The 21,670-nt window shown below is 44.7% G+C and overlaps 1 protein-coding gene across 3 annotated transcripts; it reads left to right on the top strand.

Annotated features, from left to right (window-relative positions):
• The first annotated feature begins 1,585 nt into the window (after nucleotides 1-1,585).
• On the top strand, nucleotides 1,586-20,511 carry LOC115140051 (transcriptional activator MN1-like). Of its 3 annotated transcripts, XM_029678093.2 has the most exons (3): nucleotides 1,586-6,222; nucleotides 11,521-11,591; nucleotides 18,821-18,905. In XM_029678093.2, the coding sequence occupies exons 1-2, from the start codon at nucleotides 2,652-2,654 to the stop codon at nucleotides 11,559-11,561; spliced, it is 3,612 nt and encodes a 1,203-aa protein (XP_029533953.2). In that variant the 5' UTR covers nucleotides 1,586-2,651; the 3' UTR covers nucleotides 11,562-11,591; nucleotides 18,821-18,905. The 3 variants fall into 3 exon arrangements, with proteins under 3 accessions (XP_029533953.2, XP_029533952.2, XP_029533954.2); XM_029678092.2 differs by lacking the exon at nucleotides 11,521-11,591 and having other exon boundaries at nucleotides 18,821-20,511; XM_029678094.2 differs by lacking the exons at nucleotides 11,521-11,591; nucleotides 18,821-18,905 and adding an exon at nucleotides 14,354-14,457.
• The last annotated feature ends 1,159 nt before the right edge of the window (nucleotides 20,512-21,670 follow it).

Raw genomic sequence — 21,670 nt, 5'->3', positions numbered from 1 at the left:
AGCTGGATGTCTTTTGAATGAGAGTTAATTTAATAGAAGCGCAAAGGTAAATCATCTTGAAGACTTCTTTCAAACACATTATTATTAGAACTATATATAGGGTAGGCTACAAAAGTTGATGAGGACATTACATTTCAATTGCTGTAATATATTTAGCAAACAGTAAAATAACATTACATGTTCACTGTGGTTTATGGTCTATTTCTCGTGCATTACTTATTTGAACAGTGCATATTTCACAAGAGATTACTTTTTATTTTTGTAAAAATTGATAGCCTACCATTTCAAGCCTGCGGATCCGTAAAGCCCAAACTTGAAAACACGTATATGTGAGATATTATAGAGTGCAAAATATTGTTATCGATTATGGTATCCTACTAACACAATCCGGTAGATCCGATGCCATTGATCTTTTAAGGGGGATTTTTTTCGTGGGGTAACAAACAAATGCTCTTTTTCTGTCAATTTCAATTCAATTTCAATTCTCTCTCTTTCGTTCTCTCTCTCTCTCTAGCTCTCTCTCTTTCTCTCTCTCTCTCACGCACACACACTCTAACTATTGACTTGCCTATCACCTAAAATACATGAAAATTCAATCGTCCATAGGGTCATATTCATTTCAATAGTTCTACAGCCCTGTTGTCGCGATGGGGATGTGAAACATCAATATATCACTATTATCACTGGCGCTTGTATTTTGATCGGATACATCTTATCTCTCAGCAGCAGGCTTTAAATCAAAGAACACCCCCTCTTGTGCAACAATAGGCCAGTCCGTTTAAAAGACCTCAGAGGGCAATGTTGCAGGATTAGCCTAGAGGGCAATGTTTCAGGATTAGTCTATAGATAGGCCTATCACGCTTCTGAAAATAGCATGATGCATTTACATTTGATTGTTATTTTCAGAGTTTTTATAATAACATAAGTATTACAGGAGTCTACGTTTTTAGAAAGGTTGACTCGGTCGTTTAATTTGCCGGCTGTCCCCTTCATTCCAATAAACATAAGATAAATGGCGATTTGAATTATTCATTTATAAAGTAAACAGATTTATGGTAATAGTCGAGTTAATCTGAATGGAAATGTTAATCTGTTTTGCGTTGACAATACAAACTCCGGGCCAGTGATTGTGCTCCGGCATTTGTTTAAGAAAAGCTATTGTGAGACCATTTCCCTTTGACTGAGTTTAAATTAATTTCCTACATCTCCATTTCTATCAACAATTAAGGAAACAACATAGGCTTAATTTATACTAACATATAGGCGTTTATTCATTCACAAGTGTATGTGATCTAAAAATCCACAATGAGATTGATCTCAAACAAAAAATGAAAGTTTAAATTGCATAGGCTATATAGATCATACATTTAAAATACAATGGAGCAAGTAACACACCTGACACGGGCTAGAATACACTTTATTTGAGAACGGCGCTCTTTTAAGATACACGACGTTACTCTCTCGTTCTGTGTTTCTCATCCACATCTTGGACCACCTTAAAAGATGGTCCCTCCCTCGGCATTGGCGCTCCGCAGCCTCCGATTGGCGAGGACCTCATGGATGGAATTGGTTGCAGAAATGCAAAACTTGTTGCTGGTTCCCTGAATGCGTTGATCTCACACAGCGCCAAGCGCCAGACAAGAGTGTGATCTATCTCTGAATTGCTCCAAGCTGGAATAGACCACATCAGAATCGGGAGCAAAAGGAGTGCGTTATAGCCTACAGAGTGCAAGCGTGAGGGACACAGCCGATAGAGGTTCCGCGCCTACTGGGCGCTTGGTGGGCACATGATCAGGACAGGTTGGACTATGCTGCCAAGCCGCTCTGTGATGGTGGAGTGCGGGTAGTGAGTGCTGGAGGCTCCGGGACACGGTGGTGCAAAAGCAGCTCTCCAGATAGCCATCATGACTGGGCTGGATTTTCCCTCCGGACTTGTAAAATTGCTTATAGTTCAGTAATAAGACATTTCACACAGAACTGTGGGAAATGTATTCTTTTGATTGCAAAACAACGACCAATTAGAATTGTGCAGATTGCCGGTGGATTTCTATAGAATGGGATCTTGAAAGTACACTCCAAACTGTGCGTCCTGGGACATTTGACGAACTGGAATAATGAAGTGGACGAAGAAGATAGTTATGTGTTTATTTCAATTTTCATAAGCCTTGTGAACTCTGTCAATCATAAATCAAAGGAGGGGTTTTTGTCAAGTTTGTAAAGAAGAAATTTGCTTAGAAAACTTTGGAATATGATATTATATCAAAGTCACATTGCAAGCGAAACATATTTTGTATCATTTGTAAATTAAAGGAATAAACAAACGCCTATAGAAATAGACGGAAACGAGCAAGGACAGACTGTATTTTCTTGCTTCGTTGTCCTCTCCGGTTTATTTTCGCCACAACACTTTAGGGATAAGTTGGATATTGGAAAAAACTATGAGAACTTATTGGGTGAGTGAACCGATTTAAGATCCATTGGCTACGTTTTAAATCAGAACTTTTAAGATATCAAAATATCTATTGGGGCATTCTCTTCTATTTTCGTTTTTGTTCTCTTTTTTGTGTGTGGAGATTCACAGAAAACCAGACTAAAGCTAGACTGCCTATGCCAGGCGAGCTGGCTGTCATGCAGGATTGATATCGGGAAGTATGTTTGGGCTGGAGCAGTTTGGTTCTCAGATTAATAGCATAAACCCTGGCCAGTCAGAGAGAAACATAAACCAGCCAAGACTGAACATGAGCTCCCATTACAAAAGCCCCGGCTTTCATACCGGAGGCCCGCCGGGAGCCGTGGAGCCGGGCATGGGCCCTTTGAACGAGCCTCCGATGCTCGGGCTCAATATGAACATGAATGGGGAGCAGTACGGTGGCTTTCACCCGCGGGGCCACTCGGAAATGCATGCAGGCAGTGGACTCCAGCAGCAACAGCAGCAGCAAGGACCCATGCATGGATTTTTCAACAACCAGCAACCTCATCAAGGCCATCCCCACGGCCACCAGTCTCACCCTCACCAACACCACCCTCATTTCAATGGGAACTTTGGAGGCCCAGACCCAGCATCATCCTGTCTGCATGGTGGCAGATTGATGGGCTACAACAACAGTGGCATGGGGCCTCAGCAGGGCTTTGGAGAGGGGTTTGACCCCATCGCTGAGGGCCAAGCAGGGGACGGCTTCTCCCAGCAGCAGCAGCAGAGATCTGGTAACATGTCTGAGTTCCAGCACAACGGCCCCCCTAACGGCAACCACGCTGTTCCTGCCCCCTGTCTACCCCTGGACCAGTCACCTAACCGGGCAGCATCCTTCCATGGTCTGCCCTCCTCTTCCTCCTCAGAGACCCATGGTCTAGAGCCTCGACGGATGCCCAATCAGGGTGCTGTGGAGGGATTAGAGTATAATTTCCCCAGCGAACCCCCAACTGGACATTTTGAAGTACCTGTATTTTCCCCCTCAGAATCAGAGTCTCAGCTTCCCCACTTTGGGCCAGGAAGGCCGGTGGCCGGTGGCAGTTTCCCTGGAAACCCTGCCATGGCTCGGACACCGGGTATACAGGGCATCTCCAAAGGGCACCAGCAGCCACCTCCACAGCCCCAGCAGCCTCAGCCTCCCCCACAGCACGGAGTGTTTTTTGAGCGCTTTGGGAATGGCCGTAAGATTCCCGTGGGGATGGAGCTGGGGGTCAGTGCTAGACACCCTCTCATGCAGCAGCAGGCTGGTTTGATAGCGCGACAGAACTCATGCCCCCCAGGCCTCCCCCGGCCTCCCCTGTCTGAGCCGGGCTCCATTAACCCCAACATGCTGGACGGTGGTGTCATGATGCCTGTCCAACACAACCAGTTTGAATATCCTATTCACAGACTGGAAAATAGGGGCCTGCACCCCTATGGGGACCCCATGTTTAATATGCAACAGCCGGCTCCTCCTCCTCCCGCCCAACAGCCTCCGAATCAGAGGCTGCAACATTTTGACTCTCCTTATATGAACATGGCTAAAAGGCCCAGATTTGAGTTCCCTAACGCACACGGAGGGGAGAATTGCGGCACGTGGGGTAGTGGCATGCACAATGTGCAGGGCATGGAGAACCACCTCTCTCCCTCGGCCTACCCTGGCCTACCTGGGGAGTTCACGCCACCTGTGACAGATGGTTTCCCCCCGGGTCCACTCCAGCACACTGGGCCTGAGCAGCAGTCTATGCAGCAGCGGCAGAATGCGGCCATGATGATCAAGCAGATGGCCTCTCGGAACCAGCAGCAGAGGATGAGGCAGCCCAGCCTGCAGCAGCTGGGTCACCATGGCGACGTACCTCCAGGCCCCATGGTTCATGGAGGCCCAGTGGGGAGCATGCCGCAGCCCAACTTTGACAGGGAGAATGGGGGCAGGATGCCCAACTTTGAGGGTCAGAACCCTCATATAACTCAGGAGAACTGGTTCCCCGGTTCTCACCCACCAGGAGAGATCATGTCGCGGCGTATGGGGGTAACGGGTGGGGAGGCTGTAGCCCACGACATGGGGCTGCAGCAGAATGGAGTCGGTATGATGTTCAGGCCGGGCATGAATGGGATGGGCATACAGGAGCCAATGAGGATACCTGGAGATGGACACGTACAGGCTCTCCACTCTCCTGGTATGCACCCCCAGTTTGGCAACAACATGGGCAATCTCTCCCAGATGCAGTCCCCCGGAGCCGGGGTAGGACACCCCAATGCACCATCAGAGAGGCGGCCGACTGACTTCCCTGCCGGGCCTCCCATGGGATCTCAATCAACGTTTCCTTATGGAGGGGTTAACCGTCAGGGGGCACCACATAGCAATCCCCAGGGGGTGAACACCTCACCAGGGAGCTACCCTCCACAGTCTGAGTTCCCCCCAGGCCAGCGATCCTCTGTCAGTAAACTTGGGGCACTCTCCCTGGGGAACTTTAGCAAAACCAGCACTAAAGACAATGTTTTCGGGCAGAGCTGCCTGGCGGCCCTTTCCACGGCCTGCCAGAACATGATAGCTAGCCTAGGGGCCCCCAACCTAAACGTAACATTCAACAAGAAGAACCAAAATGAGGGCAAGCGAAAACTGAGTCAGACGGAGCAGGACATTAATAGCAGCACAGTTAACGGGACTGGCAGTGCTGGTCCTGAGTATTTTCAGAGCGGCACTTCCCAGAACAGCCAGATGCCTGGCAACGGGAATAGCAACATTAAACCTGCAGGTCAAAACCAGACGCTGCAGGGGGAAGCCAGTGCCCTCTCCCCAAATTACAACATGGACGCTACCCCATGCAGTGAGGGGAAAGCAGCAACAGGGAACGGGAGAGGGAGAGGGAGGAGAAAAAGGGACAGCGGGCATGTGAGCCCTGGGATCTTTTTTTCCTCTGACAGCGGAAACCCTGTTGTAAGTCCAGGCCAGCAACCCCCTTCAGCTGGCGTTGGGGAGAGGGGTGGGGGTACGCCCCATGAGAAACCCCTCCCGTCCCCCTCCTGGGGAAAAGGAGGTGACCTTATGCTGGGGGACCAGGCAGACCTGATGTCTTCTCTGGACAGTGGCATTCAGAGTGTCACCAAGTCTAACAGTAACTCACCGCGCATAGATTTTCCTGATGATGTCAGCGCCCACTACGGCAACGAGGATGAGGTGTCCTCTAGCTCAGATGCAGGAGGTGCTCCTGCCTCCAAGCCCAACCGCAGCCCGCACATCACTGGCTCACCCAAGCTGCAAAGGGGGGAACAGGGCCTGATGAATGGGCAGAAGCCCCTAGGCATGCAGGACATCCCCAATCACACTACCTCGACACCCGACAGCTATGGACTGAGTGCTGGTGTGGGGACAGGTGGCAATGGAGTTGGTCACCCGGGCACACCTGGGATGGAGCAGGTACGCACTCCATCCAGCACCTCTGGCCAGGATGACATCCACCCTCTGGAGATACTGCAGGCCCAGATCCAGCTGCAGCGCCAGCAGTTCAGCATCTCAGAGGACCAGCCTCTGGGCATGAAGAATGGCAAGAAGAGTGGTGACTGTCTCTCACAGAACGGAGACAATGAGCTGGCGAGCTGCAGCCCGGATGCTGGGAAGGGCTCAATGGGCACTATTGACCTTGACACTCTGATGGCAGAGCAGCACGCCACCTGGTACGTGCCCAGTGACAAGGCCCTGATGGATGGGCCAGAGGACGACAAGACCATGGCACCCTGGGAAAAAAACAAGAGCCAGAATAACAACAAAGAAGGTAATTGAATATGCTCTATGGTTATATTTCTCACTTTATTTTACTATCTGATTAGTACTGTCTTATTGCTGTATTTACACACACACGCGCACACACACACACACACACATCCGTCTAAGGCTGTCACTCAACATATCAGCACATAAGCCCAATGTTGTTTTGCATCCCCGATGAGTAGAAAATTATATGAATGCTAGTCTAAAATAAGTCAGGACTTCCTTTGTGCGTGTAGCCTATGTCTGCAGTTATTTGAAATGAGCTGTTCTATGGAAACAGGTAGATCAGGTATATCGAGTTTTATATGTAGGCTAGAAAAATACATAAATAATTGATTATGTTTTTCTGTGTGCCTATAGGACTACACAGGGGATAGGCTATTGGACCACAGGCTAATTAACTATTCGAAATAAAGCACTAATCAGGAAAACATTTTAAAACGGATTTATTGTGGTTCTAAATAAACATTAGATTATCATTTGGTGCGTGTTATGGATTATTCTATTGTTGAGGAACTTCAAAGGAACAGCGCGAGAAAAGTAAACATTTCCTGTGGTGCTTTATCGGGGTTTTCAGGATGAACAACTACACGGAGAAGATTAATAGGTTTCCGAGATGCGTTTGCACAGCAGGGCTTCCCCTCCATACATATCTGTTGGTTTTTGTTATTACTATGGGATAATAAACGGGATTGGAGAAAGTGGATTGATTTTAGATTAGCATACTATTGGAAAGGGCAGCATTGTCAGGATATATGAAGAAGAGTGATATTACTATAAACAAGAGTAGCCTATCTTAATCTTTTTTATTTCGAACCTTTTTTCTCTCCTAAATATGATGTGTCCTCGAAGAACAGGTTTTCATTGAACATGATAATATGATACCAATAGAAAATAATACTATAATAATAATGGATGCGTCATTCACTTTTTCTCATTTGTTTAAAACGTTTGGTTTTATTGTAGACTATTGCTAACCACTTTTTCGCCAACATGGTTCAGGAATAAAATGGTTGGTCGTGAGATACAAATGCTTATTTTTTCACGAACAAATGTAAATTCTAGTATTCTAGTAGCCTATGTCACGAAACTGTTGTAGTCTTTAATTTTAAGTGCTTGTTGAAATTGGTATAGTGTGATTAGAGACGCTGGCTGGCACTTTAAACATTTTACGTAAACGGTTTGAAATCCTGTCAATCAATCATTAACAACACAAAAAATGTTCTCCTGTTTTTGGATTACCGGTCATACATAAGGCATCTGGTTTGTTTTATTTCATAAATAGGAAATGAAATAACATGCATTTAAAATAATAATAACAATAATTATTATGACCTATTATTATTTCCTATTATTGTTTATATTAGGACTGTGCTATAGCTACAACAGGGACTTGGATTATTTTTTTAAAAGCACTTTTTTCCCCTTCAATTCAATCCAGTGCTGAAGTGACTTTTTATTGACCACTCCTTTATCAATCAAAACCTACTTCAAATAAATATTTAAATTATGAATTCAATATTGCTGATTTATGTCGTATTTTATGTCGCAATATTTTTCTGTGCAATTGTAATGTCTTTTGTGTCTCGATATTCTTTTCTGAGGCCACTCTTTTTTTCTATAGACATTTGAAAATCTATAGCAAGAATGAAATGGTAGTCAGTCAGTGCTGCAAAAGGCGGTAGGTCGCAGTGAGACGTTATTAAATCGCTACCGCCAGAGACGAGACACCAAAACTCTCTTGTGAATAGGTAGCCCCCAGCGCGTATTCACGATCCCTTTGTTCTGGCTAACTGCGGGGAGCTGAGATGAGAGGGGGGCGCAGGGCACGGAATCTGGAGTCATAGCGCATTGTTTAGGAGACAGAGCAGTCAACCAGACCAGGCAGACACATTCTCGACTTGTCCATAGTTCATTTTTTCAAGATCCACATGTCTTAGCAAGGCGCACTTATTCTTCAGAAAATGCCCAGCAACAGCCACTTCGATTTTGTTAAAGTATTTCTCTCTCGTCTCTCCTATCTCCGCACATTTTTTCCTTCCTCAATTCAGCTCCTTGCAAGCACAAAACCCATGCTGCTCGGCTCGATCGATAGCTAGTTAGCACAAATCACGGATCTTGACAGTTTCTCATTTGAGTGCTGCAGACGGCAAAAGATGAAAAAGGGTTGAGGTGTGTTGCTGGATTTTGAGATTGAATTGGATGTTTTTCAAGAGACGCGCGAAATCCTATGCATTCAACGAAACGCTACGCTTCAGATAAAGATAAATAGGGCCTTATGGTTTTAGTTGCACATATTCAGTAGGCTAGTAAATATTACCCCTATAGGCACAATCGATGAACAGTTATATTCTCTTGGAAAATGCTAAAGACCAGGATTCTGAAAGTTATGTTGGAAGATTTCATAGAACACACGTGTCAAACTTATTCCATGTAGGGCCGAGTGTTTGCGGGTTTTCGCTCCACCCTTGTATACGATTGACAAAATAAGGTCACTAATTCGTCAGGAATTCCCCTCACCTGGTTGTCTAGGTCTTTAAAAAACAAACAAAAAACGCAGACACTCTACCCTTTGTGGAATGAGTTTGACGACCCTGTCATAGAAATGTGAACTTGTGCTCCATAGAAGTGAAAGAAAAATATTGATGAATGTAGGAATATGTCAGTATTTTTTAAGTTGTGGAATCTATTTATGTTTGTTATTGATGTCTTGTTGCAAGTCAACCAGCTGGTTAACAGGTGAACACTAATGGTCGTTGCCTGAGCCTAAGATTTACAGTGACAGTTTAAAGAAACATTTTTTTTCGAATTGTCTTGTTAGTTATCAAGGTTCTCAGTACAGTTCACAAGATAACTTATAGTTATCCTATATAATAGTAGTAATAATAATTATAATGTTATAATGCTAATGATAGCTGGTTTACAATTCTTTTTTAAATAACACTTTTTTTCACACAATTTCATCATGGTTCCTTTCTATATTCCTGCATGATGTGGCTAATCAATAAAAACGTTTTAAGATCACACATTTCAATTGAATACACAGCACATTTTGCGTAACACACACATGGTCTGATCATATGTTTTTTTTGTATTGAAGTTACGTTTCTTTCTGCATTTTGCAAATTTCTCTATGTCACGTCACCCTTGGAGTTGATCATATGACACCCGTGTAGGTGTTGTGCACCACTAAAACCAATTTAGTTTCATATTGTGGCAACCAACTCTCTTGGTATCTGTCTTCATGCCCCTGTCCTATACCCCATCACAGTGTCCTGAAGCTGGAGGGGGGGGGGGGGGGGGGTGCGTAGGTCCTTACATCCTGGGAACAGCTTTAATAGTGGGAGTCCTGAGTGATTGTGTTACTTGGGCGCTTTATAGACTGCATTCAGTGTTTTTACGGGAAGTTGAGTTTAACTGCCCAATTGAGACAGGTGGGTTATATGGGCCTCTGTTTATTTGGGGAGGGGGATGGTTGAAGTGACATTTGGCAATAGGCCTCCCTGTGCCTATAGCAGGGGTACGGGTGGTAGTGTCATGGGGAGGACAGGAGCTGTGGTGTTTGGGGCTCTGTGACTATAGGTGAGGTCTCAGCCAGTGCAGGAGTTGGGATCACAGAACAGACCGTAACCTCATATATATTGTTAATGGAGGTAATGTTTTCAGGCCAGAACGTGGTGCCAGAAGTGCCTCATATGTATATGGGATTTGATAATATTGTTGCATTCAACAATACTGTTAAAGAAACATATGAGATTGAGCATAGATAATGAGAAAGTCCAGCTTGCCTGTTTGGGAGTGTGTTGTGTTTTCTGTGTTGATGTCTGTTTACCCTGTGTGTCTCAGCTCTCCCTGTATGACTTTCCACTGTGGTTGTTTAGAGACCGATGTGTTTGTCAGTAACTTCCCCCATTGGACCCGTCCGTAGCTTATTCTGTCTGTGTGATAAACTACCATTCAGCCAAAGCTATTCACTAAGACATAGTCATGTCTATTGTAGGCATGAGGCCCATATACTGTATGGCCTCCGTATGCCAGTGGGTCTATATGTGAATGAAGGTACTTGGTTGCGTTTTCAGCAAAATGATGAGAATGCATTTCCCCCTCCTTTTTCATCTCCTTTTCTCTATCTCGTCTTCTTGTACCCTCTTCGCCTCTCCTCTGCTCCTGATATTATAGCCAGGACCTGACGGTTTGTTCTGAAAGACGTGCACACTCTTGATAACAAGCAACTTGTCGCCCTAGGAAATGATTCAGTTGGTTTTATTTTTTGGAGTTTTTGCTTCCGGTTTGACCACACAGGGAAAGTTATTTACAGTGTGTGTTATCACTTTGTACATACTGTGCTAGGATCTGTCCTCTGGATTAATACGGTGTCTCATGCAACAGAGTGACTGTTCTAGTGGTGGTGGAGTGACTATTAGGTAGAGCATGCGCTGGCTTGCTGTTGGCATGTGTAGGAGAGCAGTGGGTAGAGAGGGGACTTTTCATGCTTAGACACCCTGATTAGGAGGCAATTTAATCCAGTGCAACAGGCATATTGACATGCCACCTAAAGAGACCTAGGAAGAAAGGACAATGTTCCTTTAAGACCACCCCACCTTCCCACCTTTCTTAGTTTGTTAAAATCATACTTATCGTATTGACATTTCATTCCAGCGACAACTCATAAATCACATGAGTAATTTTTATTTCCCTTTTTTCCTTTCTTAAAGCAGAAAATAGATGTGATTGACATTTGTTTGAATGAAGAGAAAACAGCTTGGGGCGGTCCATGTTCCAGATCCCTCCTTGCAAGGCGTTGCGTATTGACTTCCTTAACAACACACACCCAGGCAGCATAGTGTTCTCTGCACTCTCCCATACTGCAGTAATAATAATCATTATCATAATCATAGCAATTAGCCCTGGTAATATTGTTCTCAAAAGTGCCAATTCATCCTCTGGCACCTTCTGTGAGTTAACTTGGTTATTGACAGATACAGAGAGGCTAGTGAGGATACAGAAGGCTAGTGAGGATACAGAAGGCTAGTGAGGATACAGAAGGCTAATGAGGATACAGAAGGCTAGTGAGGATACAGAAGGCTAGTGAGGATACAGAAGGCTAATGAGGATACAGAAGGCTAGTGAGGTGTGTGTGCCGTGTCTTTTGTGAGGAATATATTATAGCTATAGCCGCAAACGGCTTAAAAGTGCAGACTTTGAGATATTTTCAGTTGGACCTTTCCTAATTTTTATGCATTTATTTTCTTATGTCTCTTCACAAAGTAATTTCTGTCTCCCTTTGTGAATTGATCCCTAGGGTTGAAGGAATGTCACACAATTCCTACACTATCAGCATGAATCAGTGGGCATTAGGACTGCTTTCACCATGTAAGTGTGTTTGTTCTTCCTTACCCCCCCCATCGACAGTTACCGGGGCTAAGACAAATATGAGACGCATGTAAATGGGTTTATCAGCTGGAGGGACCAGAGGTGTATGTGTGTGTGATGAAGACATGGAAACTCGATAGTGTGGGTTTATCAGCTGGAGGGACCAGAGGTATGTGTGTGTGATGAAGACATGGAATCTCGATATTGTGGGTTTATCAGCTGGACCAGAGGTGTATGTGTGTGTGATGAAGACATGGAAACTAGATAGTGTGGGTTTATCAGCTGGAGGGACCAGAGGTGTATGTGTGTGTGATGAAGACATGGAAACTCGATAGTGTGACATCATGTTTGATTTATGCAGACTTGGTCACAGGCTTGTGGTTTCAGACCTTTGCTCAGGTGTCTTGTATGCTGGAATAGACTCTCTGACTTGTAGTGAAATGGAAATAGTTGCTGGTAGTCACACCTCTCTCAGTCCCAGCTCTGAGAATTCATCACAGTATGATAAAATGATCTGACAAGTTATGTCAGGGTTCATCACAACTTATTTTAGCTTCACGTCCGTTTGGCCTGCTTTACGTCAGTTTGGCCTGCTTTACGTCAGTTTGGCCTGCTTCACGTCCGTTTGGCCTGCTTTACGTCAGTTTGGCCTGCTTCACGTCAGTTTGGCCTGCTTTACGTCAGTTTGGTCTGCTTGAAGTACAATCCCCGCTAGTATGTAGTACATCCACAGGAGACCCCAATACATTTGTAATTATCACTACTACTGATGGATGAACTGCTAGCACGTATAACACCGGCCCAGCTGAGTGCAGTAGTAGCATAGTTAAGGTGTGGAAAAGTGTGTAGTCTCCTGTCTAATAGATATTGCAGCTCATAACAGAACAATTACATGGTTTCTGCTTGTAGTTCTGCTTGTAGTTTTGATTGTCTAGATGTTACTGTGTATGTGTGTATCCACTGAATGCTGAGGCCTTTGCAATACATTTACCACCAGTGACAGTCAAAGGAGGCGTGTTAAAAAATGTCTTTGTGACTGATGTAGAGAGAAAAGGATGAAAAAGGTTCCATGCCTTTTGCTAGCTGGATTTCTGACTCTTCAAAATAGCAGTGTTTTGTTTTCCCTGGGGAAGAGCGCTGAAATAAAATCAAACTTGTCTGTGTGTGTGTGTGTGTGTCTGTGTGTGTGTGAATATTCCCCTTGGAATGGAAGGCTGAGTTTGTCTGGGAGATGCAGGGTGGGGGGGTGGGCACCGGAGGCTCCGGTTGCCTGGATGTATGTGACACGTTTCCTAATGTCCAGGGTCTTAATAAGCCAGTGCCCAGAGGGACTGGAAAAAACAAGGCATCTACTATTCCTGTAGAAAATGAGATATATTTTTACATGTAGCTACCAACAATCCCTGTAGAGATGATTTTAACATAGTTTGTGAGAAATGCAAGTTGTCTTTATCAATTAAATAGATTATAATCCTTAACACTCCCTCTGTTCAGCAGAGGTGTACCATGCTAAAGCTACTAGGCTTTGTGTGTGTGTGTGTGTGTGTGTGTGTGTGTGTGTGTGTGTGTGTGTGTGTGTGTGTGCGTGCGTGCGTGCGTGCGTGTGTGCGTGCGTGCGTGTGTGTGGAGGTGTTGTCATAACGCCAGCAGCAGTTATGTTATTTGGCATACAGGTAGTCGTCAGATTTCTTTAATTCGTATTGAAAAATTGACAAATGAGTTATGACACCAGAGCTGTTTCTCTTGGGAGAGAAGAGGAGAGACTGATCGAGTACTAGCGAAAGCGAGAGAGATGGAAAGAAGTTTCTCTTTTTTTCTGGGAACATCTTAGGTTTCGACTTGCGAGGTCGAGCAAGATGGTAATGGCTGACGTTTGCCTCACTGTAAAGAGAGAAAGAGAGAAAATAAGTCTTACATTTTCTCCACAATTCCATCCTCTGCACCTTCCTTATTTCTTTTTTTTAGAGCAGTTTAGATACTCGGATGTTAGAATCAATGGTTCGGATTTTTTAAAACAGCACATTTGAGTCTTTTCAACAGTGGAACTGTCATCACTAAAGCTTAATACTGTCATTATACCACACAGCAATATCACCTTTAACTCAATAATTATAATTATATTTTATTTACAGTTTTAACATTGTGTTTTTTCAACTTTGTGTTGTTATCTTGGAAATGGAAAAGGATTGATTATATTTGACATAAAAAATAATAATTGTGCAACCAGTGCTAATTATTTCGAAGACATTATATGTACATTTCCAAGTAAATCTTTATTTTCTTCAATCAAGGGTCAATTAATTAATTAATAACAGGATAATTATTATTTCAGTCAATTATATTCAGTCATTTGATTTCAAGTATTGAACTATTTCTATCACAAACACATGAAAGTGTAAGATTCCTTGAATTGACCAGCTACCTTCCCACATTGAGGACTAGCTGAAATAGGGATTGTATGTTAAGGGTTGTGGCTGAGCAAGTCAGCCCCCTAAACCTATTCCGACCCCCCTCCTCTCCTAGCGTCTCCCTAGCAGATGCTCCTAATCCCTACATTTCCACTGTTTTCATGAGTGGTTGGGGTTTCCAAATGGGCCAAAAATACATACACAGAGTGTGTAGTGACGGACTGAAACAAAATAGAGAGCGAGACGTAGATCAATATGTCACCTACTTGGATGACATGGATGACAGGTCCTGGACATGGTTTTGATTTATGCAGGAGGTACTAAATCACTTCCCGTGTTCCCTTTTGTGTCTAGTTTCCTAAGCGCGTCTTGCGGCCTGAGGGGGAGGTGTGTGTGTACGAGGGGATGGCTGAAGGGAGAGAGTTTACTAGAGAAGGGGTGAGGAGGAGCGACCGGGCCAAGGCCTGCCTGGGCAAGTTTTTTTCCTTCTTGTTGCAGGCCAGGGAACAGAGAGGAAATTCAAACCAAAATAACCCCTGTGCCCTCGCTTGAGAAATGTGCCCCCTCCATATCCACCCTTCTCTGTGGGGAAAGGTCAACCTGTGGCAGTGGGGTTGAGTGGGGGTCGGAGAAGGCCTCCCATGCCATACTCCCCCACACCAACTACCAACCCCCAGGCCACCATCAGATACCTGGGTCATACCTCCAGTAGTTCCCGTATTCCTCGCACAGGGATTCCTGTAGCCCCTCACCAAGCTAGTTGAAAGCAGATAACTTAATGATTTTGTATATATATTTTGGTGATTGTGATTTAATGTGATGCCTTGCTCTGCTGGTCGGTCTGCTTAGTGCAGTAGAGAGGCGCCGGATCACATGTCCTGCTCTTAGGTACCATGAGCCTTCAGGAAAAGTGTTAAAGACCTAAATGACTAACCTTTAAAGTAGGCTCTATGATAACAGAAATGTTACATCGTTTTTCTGTGTTCTTTACCATCACTCCTTAGATTGTCGAAAAAACAGACTTTGTATCTGTGCATTGTGCTCGCGAACTTAGAATCTTCTCTAATGTCCTTAGTGTTAGTTTTTTATCATAGCGATCCTATTAAATTAAATGTGTCTTCTAATTTCTAATTCTATGGTTGTTATGCTACAGGAATCTGATCTGAATTCACTCACTGTCATAGGAGCAGAGGCCACTAGGTGTTTTCACCAGAGAGAGGCAAAGGCGGATTGGGCTGGTTTGTGTTCGGTGAGGGTAAGGTCGAGCCCCGGGGAGCACAGGGTTAAAGGTGAAGTGTCGTCATAGAAGTATAGCTTGGGATAGAATGGACCTCGGAAATCAATGTGACGGCTCTATGAGATTCTCTGGCTCCGAAAGAGAGACCAGCGAACACCAAGACACACATATACATAGTCTTATTTAGTATATACTTTGTTTCTAATGCACACATCTGCACAAGGACTTGGTACACAATGTGCATTTAACTATCATAACACTTCATTTTTAACTGCCTTTACAACATAATAATTAACATTAGCTTCATCAGTTTACATTAATCGTTTAATAAAATGTTTAGGTTGACAATTCTAGTTAGATTGTGAGAATATGACATTTATTGTCGTTCAATAAGGATTCCTTCCCAGTGTTGTTTACAGACTTAGAGAACTGATGGCATGACGTGCACTAGATTCAGGCCGTCAGCTTCCGACATGTTGGTGTCAGCCAGACAGAAAAACCGAAACAGAGCAGTGTGCTGTGCTGTGCTGTGTGTGTGTGTGTGTGTTCTCTTCACAGCACGCTAGTGGAAAGCGTTGTTCACCTGTGTATATCGTCACGAGCTGTGTCTGTGTGTCTGTGTGACGGCTCTATAAGCCTACGTGGAGGAGTCACACTGTAAATCACACACGTTTAGAAAGAGGAGAGGAATAGAGGTGGATTAAAAAACGGAGCGTTTGAATTGCCATGGTTACCTTTTTTGACTTGTAATATGGTTAGGGATATTTAACTGTATTTGTGGTTCAGCTTAGTTGGTTGTGATATTATTGTTTTCTTCTTTATTGGGTATTCGCCCTGTGTGATGCTAAGCACTCGTTCTCTGAGATGAATAGCCTATCACTGAGATATCACTGTGGATATGAACAGTACGCTGCATGGCAAAATAATGCGAGTCATTGAACAGCCTTAACAAGGTTTTATTGAAAAGAGACTCCACAGCTTGTAAAATGTCACGGTGATTTGGGATTTAGGCCTGTGTGATGTAGAATTTCACACTGCCGTTTCCACTTTTGAACAAATATGGTGCCGTGGATAATGCTTAACATTTAAGTGTAGCGTGTAGATTTTCCACCAAAATTCCATCTCTCTCGGCTCCCAGGGTATTACCTAGAAATATCCACAGATACACTACAATTGACTGGCTTACTCCTTAAGTGGAGAGCTTTGTATTTTTTCAAGGAAAATGTTTTTCTGCTTGTAATAATACAATTTGAGAGGTACAGTGTTTTGATTATAAAAACATTTTAAAAATGTAACTAGGAAACTGGTGGCAATCACTACATTGTAAATGATTGTTTATGTGAAAGTATCATTATGCTAATGTTTTTATTTTGATAAATAAAGTAACGTGGTCACACGAGCACACGTCTGAGCATGGCTCTGGGACAGTGGGAGTGGATGCTTTTGACTGTGTGTTTACAGTCCTTGTCCTTGCATGTATGAGGCTGGGGGCCATGTCTGTCTGTTTTGGGACCATGCAGACTGTGTGTGGAGCGGCAGCTGAGGGCTGGTGTGGATATGGCAGCAGTGGCGGTGGTTGGCGGTGTGTTTTGTGGCTGTGTTGTCAGATTGCTGTGTGTCAGCAGAGAGCCAGGGGAACGCTTGGCTGCCTATTCAGGCCGGTGTGGACCCTGCTGTGCCCAGCTACCATGGGCTGTCGGCGGGTGCTGGAGGGCACAGTGCTGGGGATGGGAGTGGGGGGTAGGAGGAAGCACTTGGAGAGGGGGTTGTGGTCCAGGCTCACTGAGTGTGGGTGTCAGCCATGCAGAGGTGTATGGCAGGGCCCTCTGGCAAAAACGCTGGCTCTTGCCACCATCACCACTAATCCCCACACCCACAACCCCACACGCCCGTCCCCTCCCCCTCTGCCTTCCTCTCTCCCCCACCGTCGCTCCGCTTAGTCTCCAAGGTCCTTGGGTGATTTGTGCGGAGGAGGAGGGAGAGAGATGCGGGAGCGTGGCTGCGTGACCTTTTACCAAATCCCTCCGCTTTTCCATTCCAGTGGTCGCTGCCCAGACAGGCTGGGGGGCAAGGCTGCCTCACTACCTCCCTGACTTCCCGGCCCTAGCCTGTCCACCCTGCCTCCTTCACTCTCTGTCCTGACCTGGCCTTGTTTCTCTGGCTGCGTGTTGTTAACACCGTGTCATAGTTGCTCCAGGGAAGTAAAGGAAGGGAGAAATATATACAGAGAGAGTGAGAAAAACAAAAAAGCATTTGGGAAGAGAGAAGAGATAAAAAAAAGGAAAGTGTGACACAGAGACTGTTTTGAGGTCAGAGTATCTTTTCTCTTCTTCTCTCTCTCTGTTCTGTCACTTTGTTGAGTAGTGAGGTGGGCAGATCAGAGTAGTGATGGTGTGATGTACAGGCCCTGTGCCTAGAGCAGAGTGTGTATCATAGTCTCCTGTCTCTGACGCCTGTACCTCAGCATGTCTGAGCTATTTAGAGCTTGTCTGTCTCTGCGGCTACGCTCCCACTCAAAGCAGTAGTAACAACCTGGGGCTGAGGAACACAGCAGAACAGTGTTTTGAGTGCTAAGGACAGATGGGAATAGCCTGATTGATTTTTACAGCAGGTATCCACCATGTTCACGCACTCTTTTTTTAGAATGCTCAGAGCATGCTTGGAGGCAGACCCCAAACGCATGATGCAATGCTGCAGTCACCAATGGGGCTTACTGAAACCAGCGATAGTAAGAGTCTGACAACCTCTCTCTCCCGTCATCTCTACCTCTAACTCCTTGCCCTTCTCTCCTTCCTGCCCCTCCTACTCTCTCAGAATGCTGCTGGTCTATATCATGGCAGATGCGTGTAATTTAGCCTAGCACTTTCTGTCCTCGTCAATCTACCTCTCGCAAATGTTTTCTTACACAACGCATGCGATTTGACTCAGAGGATGGATTATGCATCTCAACCGGCAGCGTTCCCCATGTCCCTCTAGAATTGCACGGCTGATTTTTATACAACCTTCGATAAACCTATATATGGATTTTCTGGAAGCTTGGTTCCATTTAATATAGGTTTGACACCTCGGTGACGTGGGGTCGATTCTGCAGCAGGGTCATTATACCAGTAAATTAGGTCATGCAGAGTTAAAGGTCAGCCTCCTCACAGCCCTCTGACCTCATGACCAGAGGTTAGGGAGGAGTGCTCCCCATTTGCACGGGTGACCGGGACTGACAGTGTGTGTGTGTGTGTGTGTGTGTGTGTGTGTGTGTGTGTGTGTGTGTGTGTGTGTGCGTGGTCCTCATAGGCAAGGAGAAGGTGGGGGATGGGTTTAGAGCGTTGTCGTTTTCCAGCCTGCAGGATGGGGGTGGGAGAGGGAGAAGGAGAGGGGTTGTTGAGGTCATTTTACTGCACAGATTTTGAGTGGGATGAGAATTAGGATCTCATTTAGATATAGGATTTTATGATTAATTCTAGTGTTGACATATTGACTGAAGATGTTTATTTTGGTTGTTGAGGATGAATGAATGTATCCTTAATGTTCCTCAGTGCTGGCCCACTCACTAACCCTCTCCTCTCTCTGTGTTTGTTTCTCCTGTGCAGAGTCAGAGCTGTCTCAGAGTAAGGCTGGAGTAGGGGTGGGGGCCCCAGGGCCCGGAGGGGGCAATGGGGGGAGCCACCTGCAGTGCCTGTCCGTCCACTGCACAGATGAGCTGGGGGACAGTAAGGGCCGAGGGGGGCCCGTCTCCTCTTGGCGCTCCCTGCACTCCGACATCTCCAACCGCTTTGGGACCTTCGTGGCTGCCCTGACCTGAACACAACCAGGGCAGCCCAGAAGATGGAGGGAAGATCAGAAGAAAGAGAGGGGGGGGGTGGTGGAGAAAGTCAGAGGCAGATGATAATGAAGACGACAGCAATGATGAGGATGACATAAAGGTATTGATGATGACGTAAAGGTATTGATGATGAGGATGATGTAAAGGTATTGATGATGAGGCGTCTGCATTGGCTCTCGCCTGTTCAGGGAGAGAAGGACATATACACACTCATACACACACATCAACACATACACACTCATTCTCACACACACTCACACACACTTTTGGACACAAACACATACACACTCACTCATGCATCGCTGGACTATACAGCTTGGGCTCTATTCAGTGGTGCCCACATCTGGGAAACCTCAAATCATCCTTTTAGTTTTTTGTTGTTTTTTGAAGAAAACAGGAGAAATGTCAATGGAGGAAAGGAAAAAACTAAAACTGAGAAAACAGAAAGACAAAATGTCCTTGGCTGTATTGGGATAGCAGTGTTGAGTCTCTGTTCTGTTACATTCGTTAGACATGAAAGTTGTCTCTTAGTATTTGGGAGCTCTGTGATTAATACCCCCATCCTCACCAGCTGTACCCTGTACATGTACTCAGTGACCTCCTAGCCGTGGTTCTCTCTGTGGGTTGGAGGTGGTACCACCCACCATGCCTGCCCCCAGCCTAGTGTATAGATCACTGAGACTGGGCTTGGGTATGGCCTCAAGCAGAACCACCCTGACCCATATTCACCCGTTGAGGGACTCTGGTTCTTTGTCAGCCAGAGTTTGGAGGATATGTGTGAACCAGCCCTTCCTCCCTCCCATGGCTCTCAGGGGTACAGGGAGAGGAGAGCAGCCCTCTCACCAGGACCTTTCCCTCAGACCTGGAACCCCATTGTTACCCAGAGACACAGGAACCTGATGAGATTTGGACCTTTTGAGACACTGTACCTCACAACCTCACCAGGCCATCCTCCTGGTCCAATAGAACTGGCCTGGACCCTGAAACAGGGGGAGGAAGAGTGGGAGGGAGATGGAGAGAGAAATAGTTTATTTTTGGTGTGGGTATCTGCAAAAAGGGATTCCTGAATACAAATTCCTCTCTTTCACTCATTTCCTCTTCTATTTAGCTTGGGCTCCAACACAGTTATACAATACAGCCAATGTAAACTGTAGGGGAGGTCAAGGAACCATTTAATAAGGGATTTGAAAAAAGGAATATTGGTATTGCACATGTAAAATAAGAGAACATTTGCTGTGTGTTAGGCAATCTTGTAACCTTTAAATAAAGCTTCTGTTGAATTTGAATTTCTGAAACAATAGATGGATGCCTGTGACGGCATCTTACCAACTGTTTCTTTTTTGTTTTCTTTTTTTAATAATATGTAAAGTGCAGTCGTCTGTTTTCCTGCATATTGTATATATCTGTATATGTTTTATTGAGTAACTAAATAACAATAAATATGACGTTAATGGTGAATTTTATGATTGCTTGTTTTTATTCATGTTGTGCCCTTATATTTGTCTGTCATAATAACAAAGTCGCAATTTATGAATGAAAATAACATTTAATACTGTATAATAATATAATAATGGAAATATTGCTATACTCTGAAGATATCTCATATATATATATACCTGTATATATATATATATATATATATATATATATATATCACAAAAATATTCATTGGGACAAGTTTGTCTGGGGAGGTTGTGTACTATGTAGTCTAAATCAGCAGCATAAAACAACACAAAGTAAACTGGCATGAAGATATTATATACTATATCCTCTCTCTCTCCTCTCAGCATTTTTTAAAGGCCCACCTCATTGCCTGTCTCGCCTCGCTTTTTGTCTTCTCTGCCCCCCCCAGCTCACTCTCACTCACCTGCTCTTTATGGGCCATCTACATGGATGGTTAATGGTAATCAATAGCTCCCCAGTGTGCCAGCCTTGAGGGAGGTGGAGACGTCAATGCTGTCTAACAGGGCTAGTGATCAGCCAGCATCCCCACCATCGTCCTGCCTGGGAGACACATACACACGCACGCACGCACGCACGCACGCACACACACACACACACACACACACACGGATAGATGTGATGTGGAGATATTGATCAGTGTTTGGGTGAGATTGACATTTAATGCGTTCATGTGTTATTGTGCATGCGGCTTATGTATTATTTTTAGCAGTGTCAATCCACATACACATTCAGACCATTTCACTTGTTCCACATTTTGTTACTTTACAGCCTTATTCTATAATGGATTAAATAAAGGTTTTCCCTCATCAATCTACACACAATACCCCATAATGATGAAGCAAAAACTGTTTTTTAGACAATTGATTAAATTGCTAATTTATTAAACATGAAAAACAGAAATACCTTATTTACAGACCCTTTGCTATGACACTCAAAATTGAGCTCAGGTGCACCCTGTTTCCATTGATCATCCTTAAGTGGTTTCTACAACTTGATTGGAGTCCACCTGTGGTAAATTCAATTGATTGGACATGATTTGGAAAGGCACACACCTGTCTATATAAAAGTCACAGTTGACAGTGCATGTCAGAGCAAAAACCAAGCCATGAGGCCGAAGGAATTGTCCCTAGAGCTCCAATACAGGATTGTGTCG

The sequence above is a fragment of the Oncorhynchus nerka genome, linkage group LG13 (genome assembly GCF_034236695.1).
Source record: "Oncorhynchus nerka isolate Pitt River linkage group LG13, Oner_Uvic_2.0, whole genome shotgun sequence".
Classification (NCBI taxonomy): Eukaryota; Metazoa; Chordata; class Actinopteri; order Salmoniformes; family Salmonidae; genus Oncorhynchus; species Oncorhynchus nerka.
The sequence above is the reverse complement of the archived record's forward strand: the minus strand, read 5'-3'. Positions and strand labels throughout refer to the sequence as shown.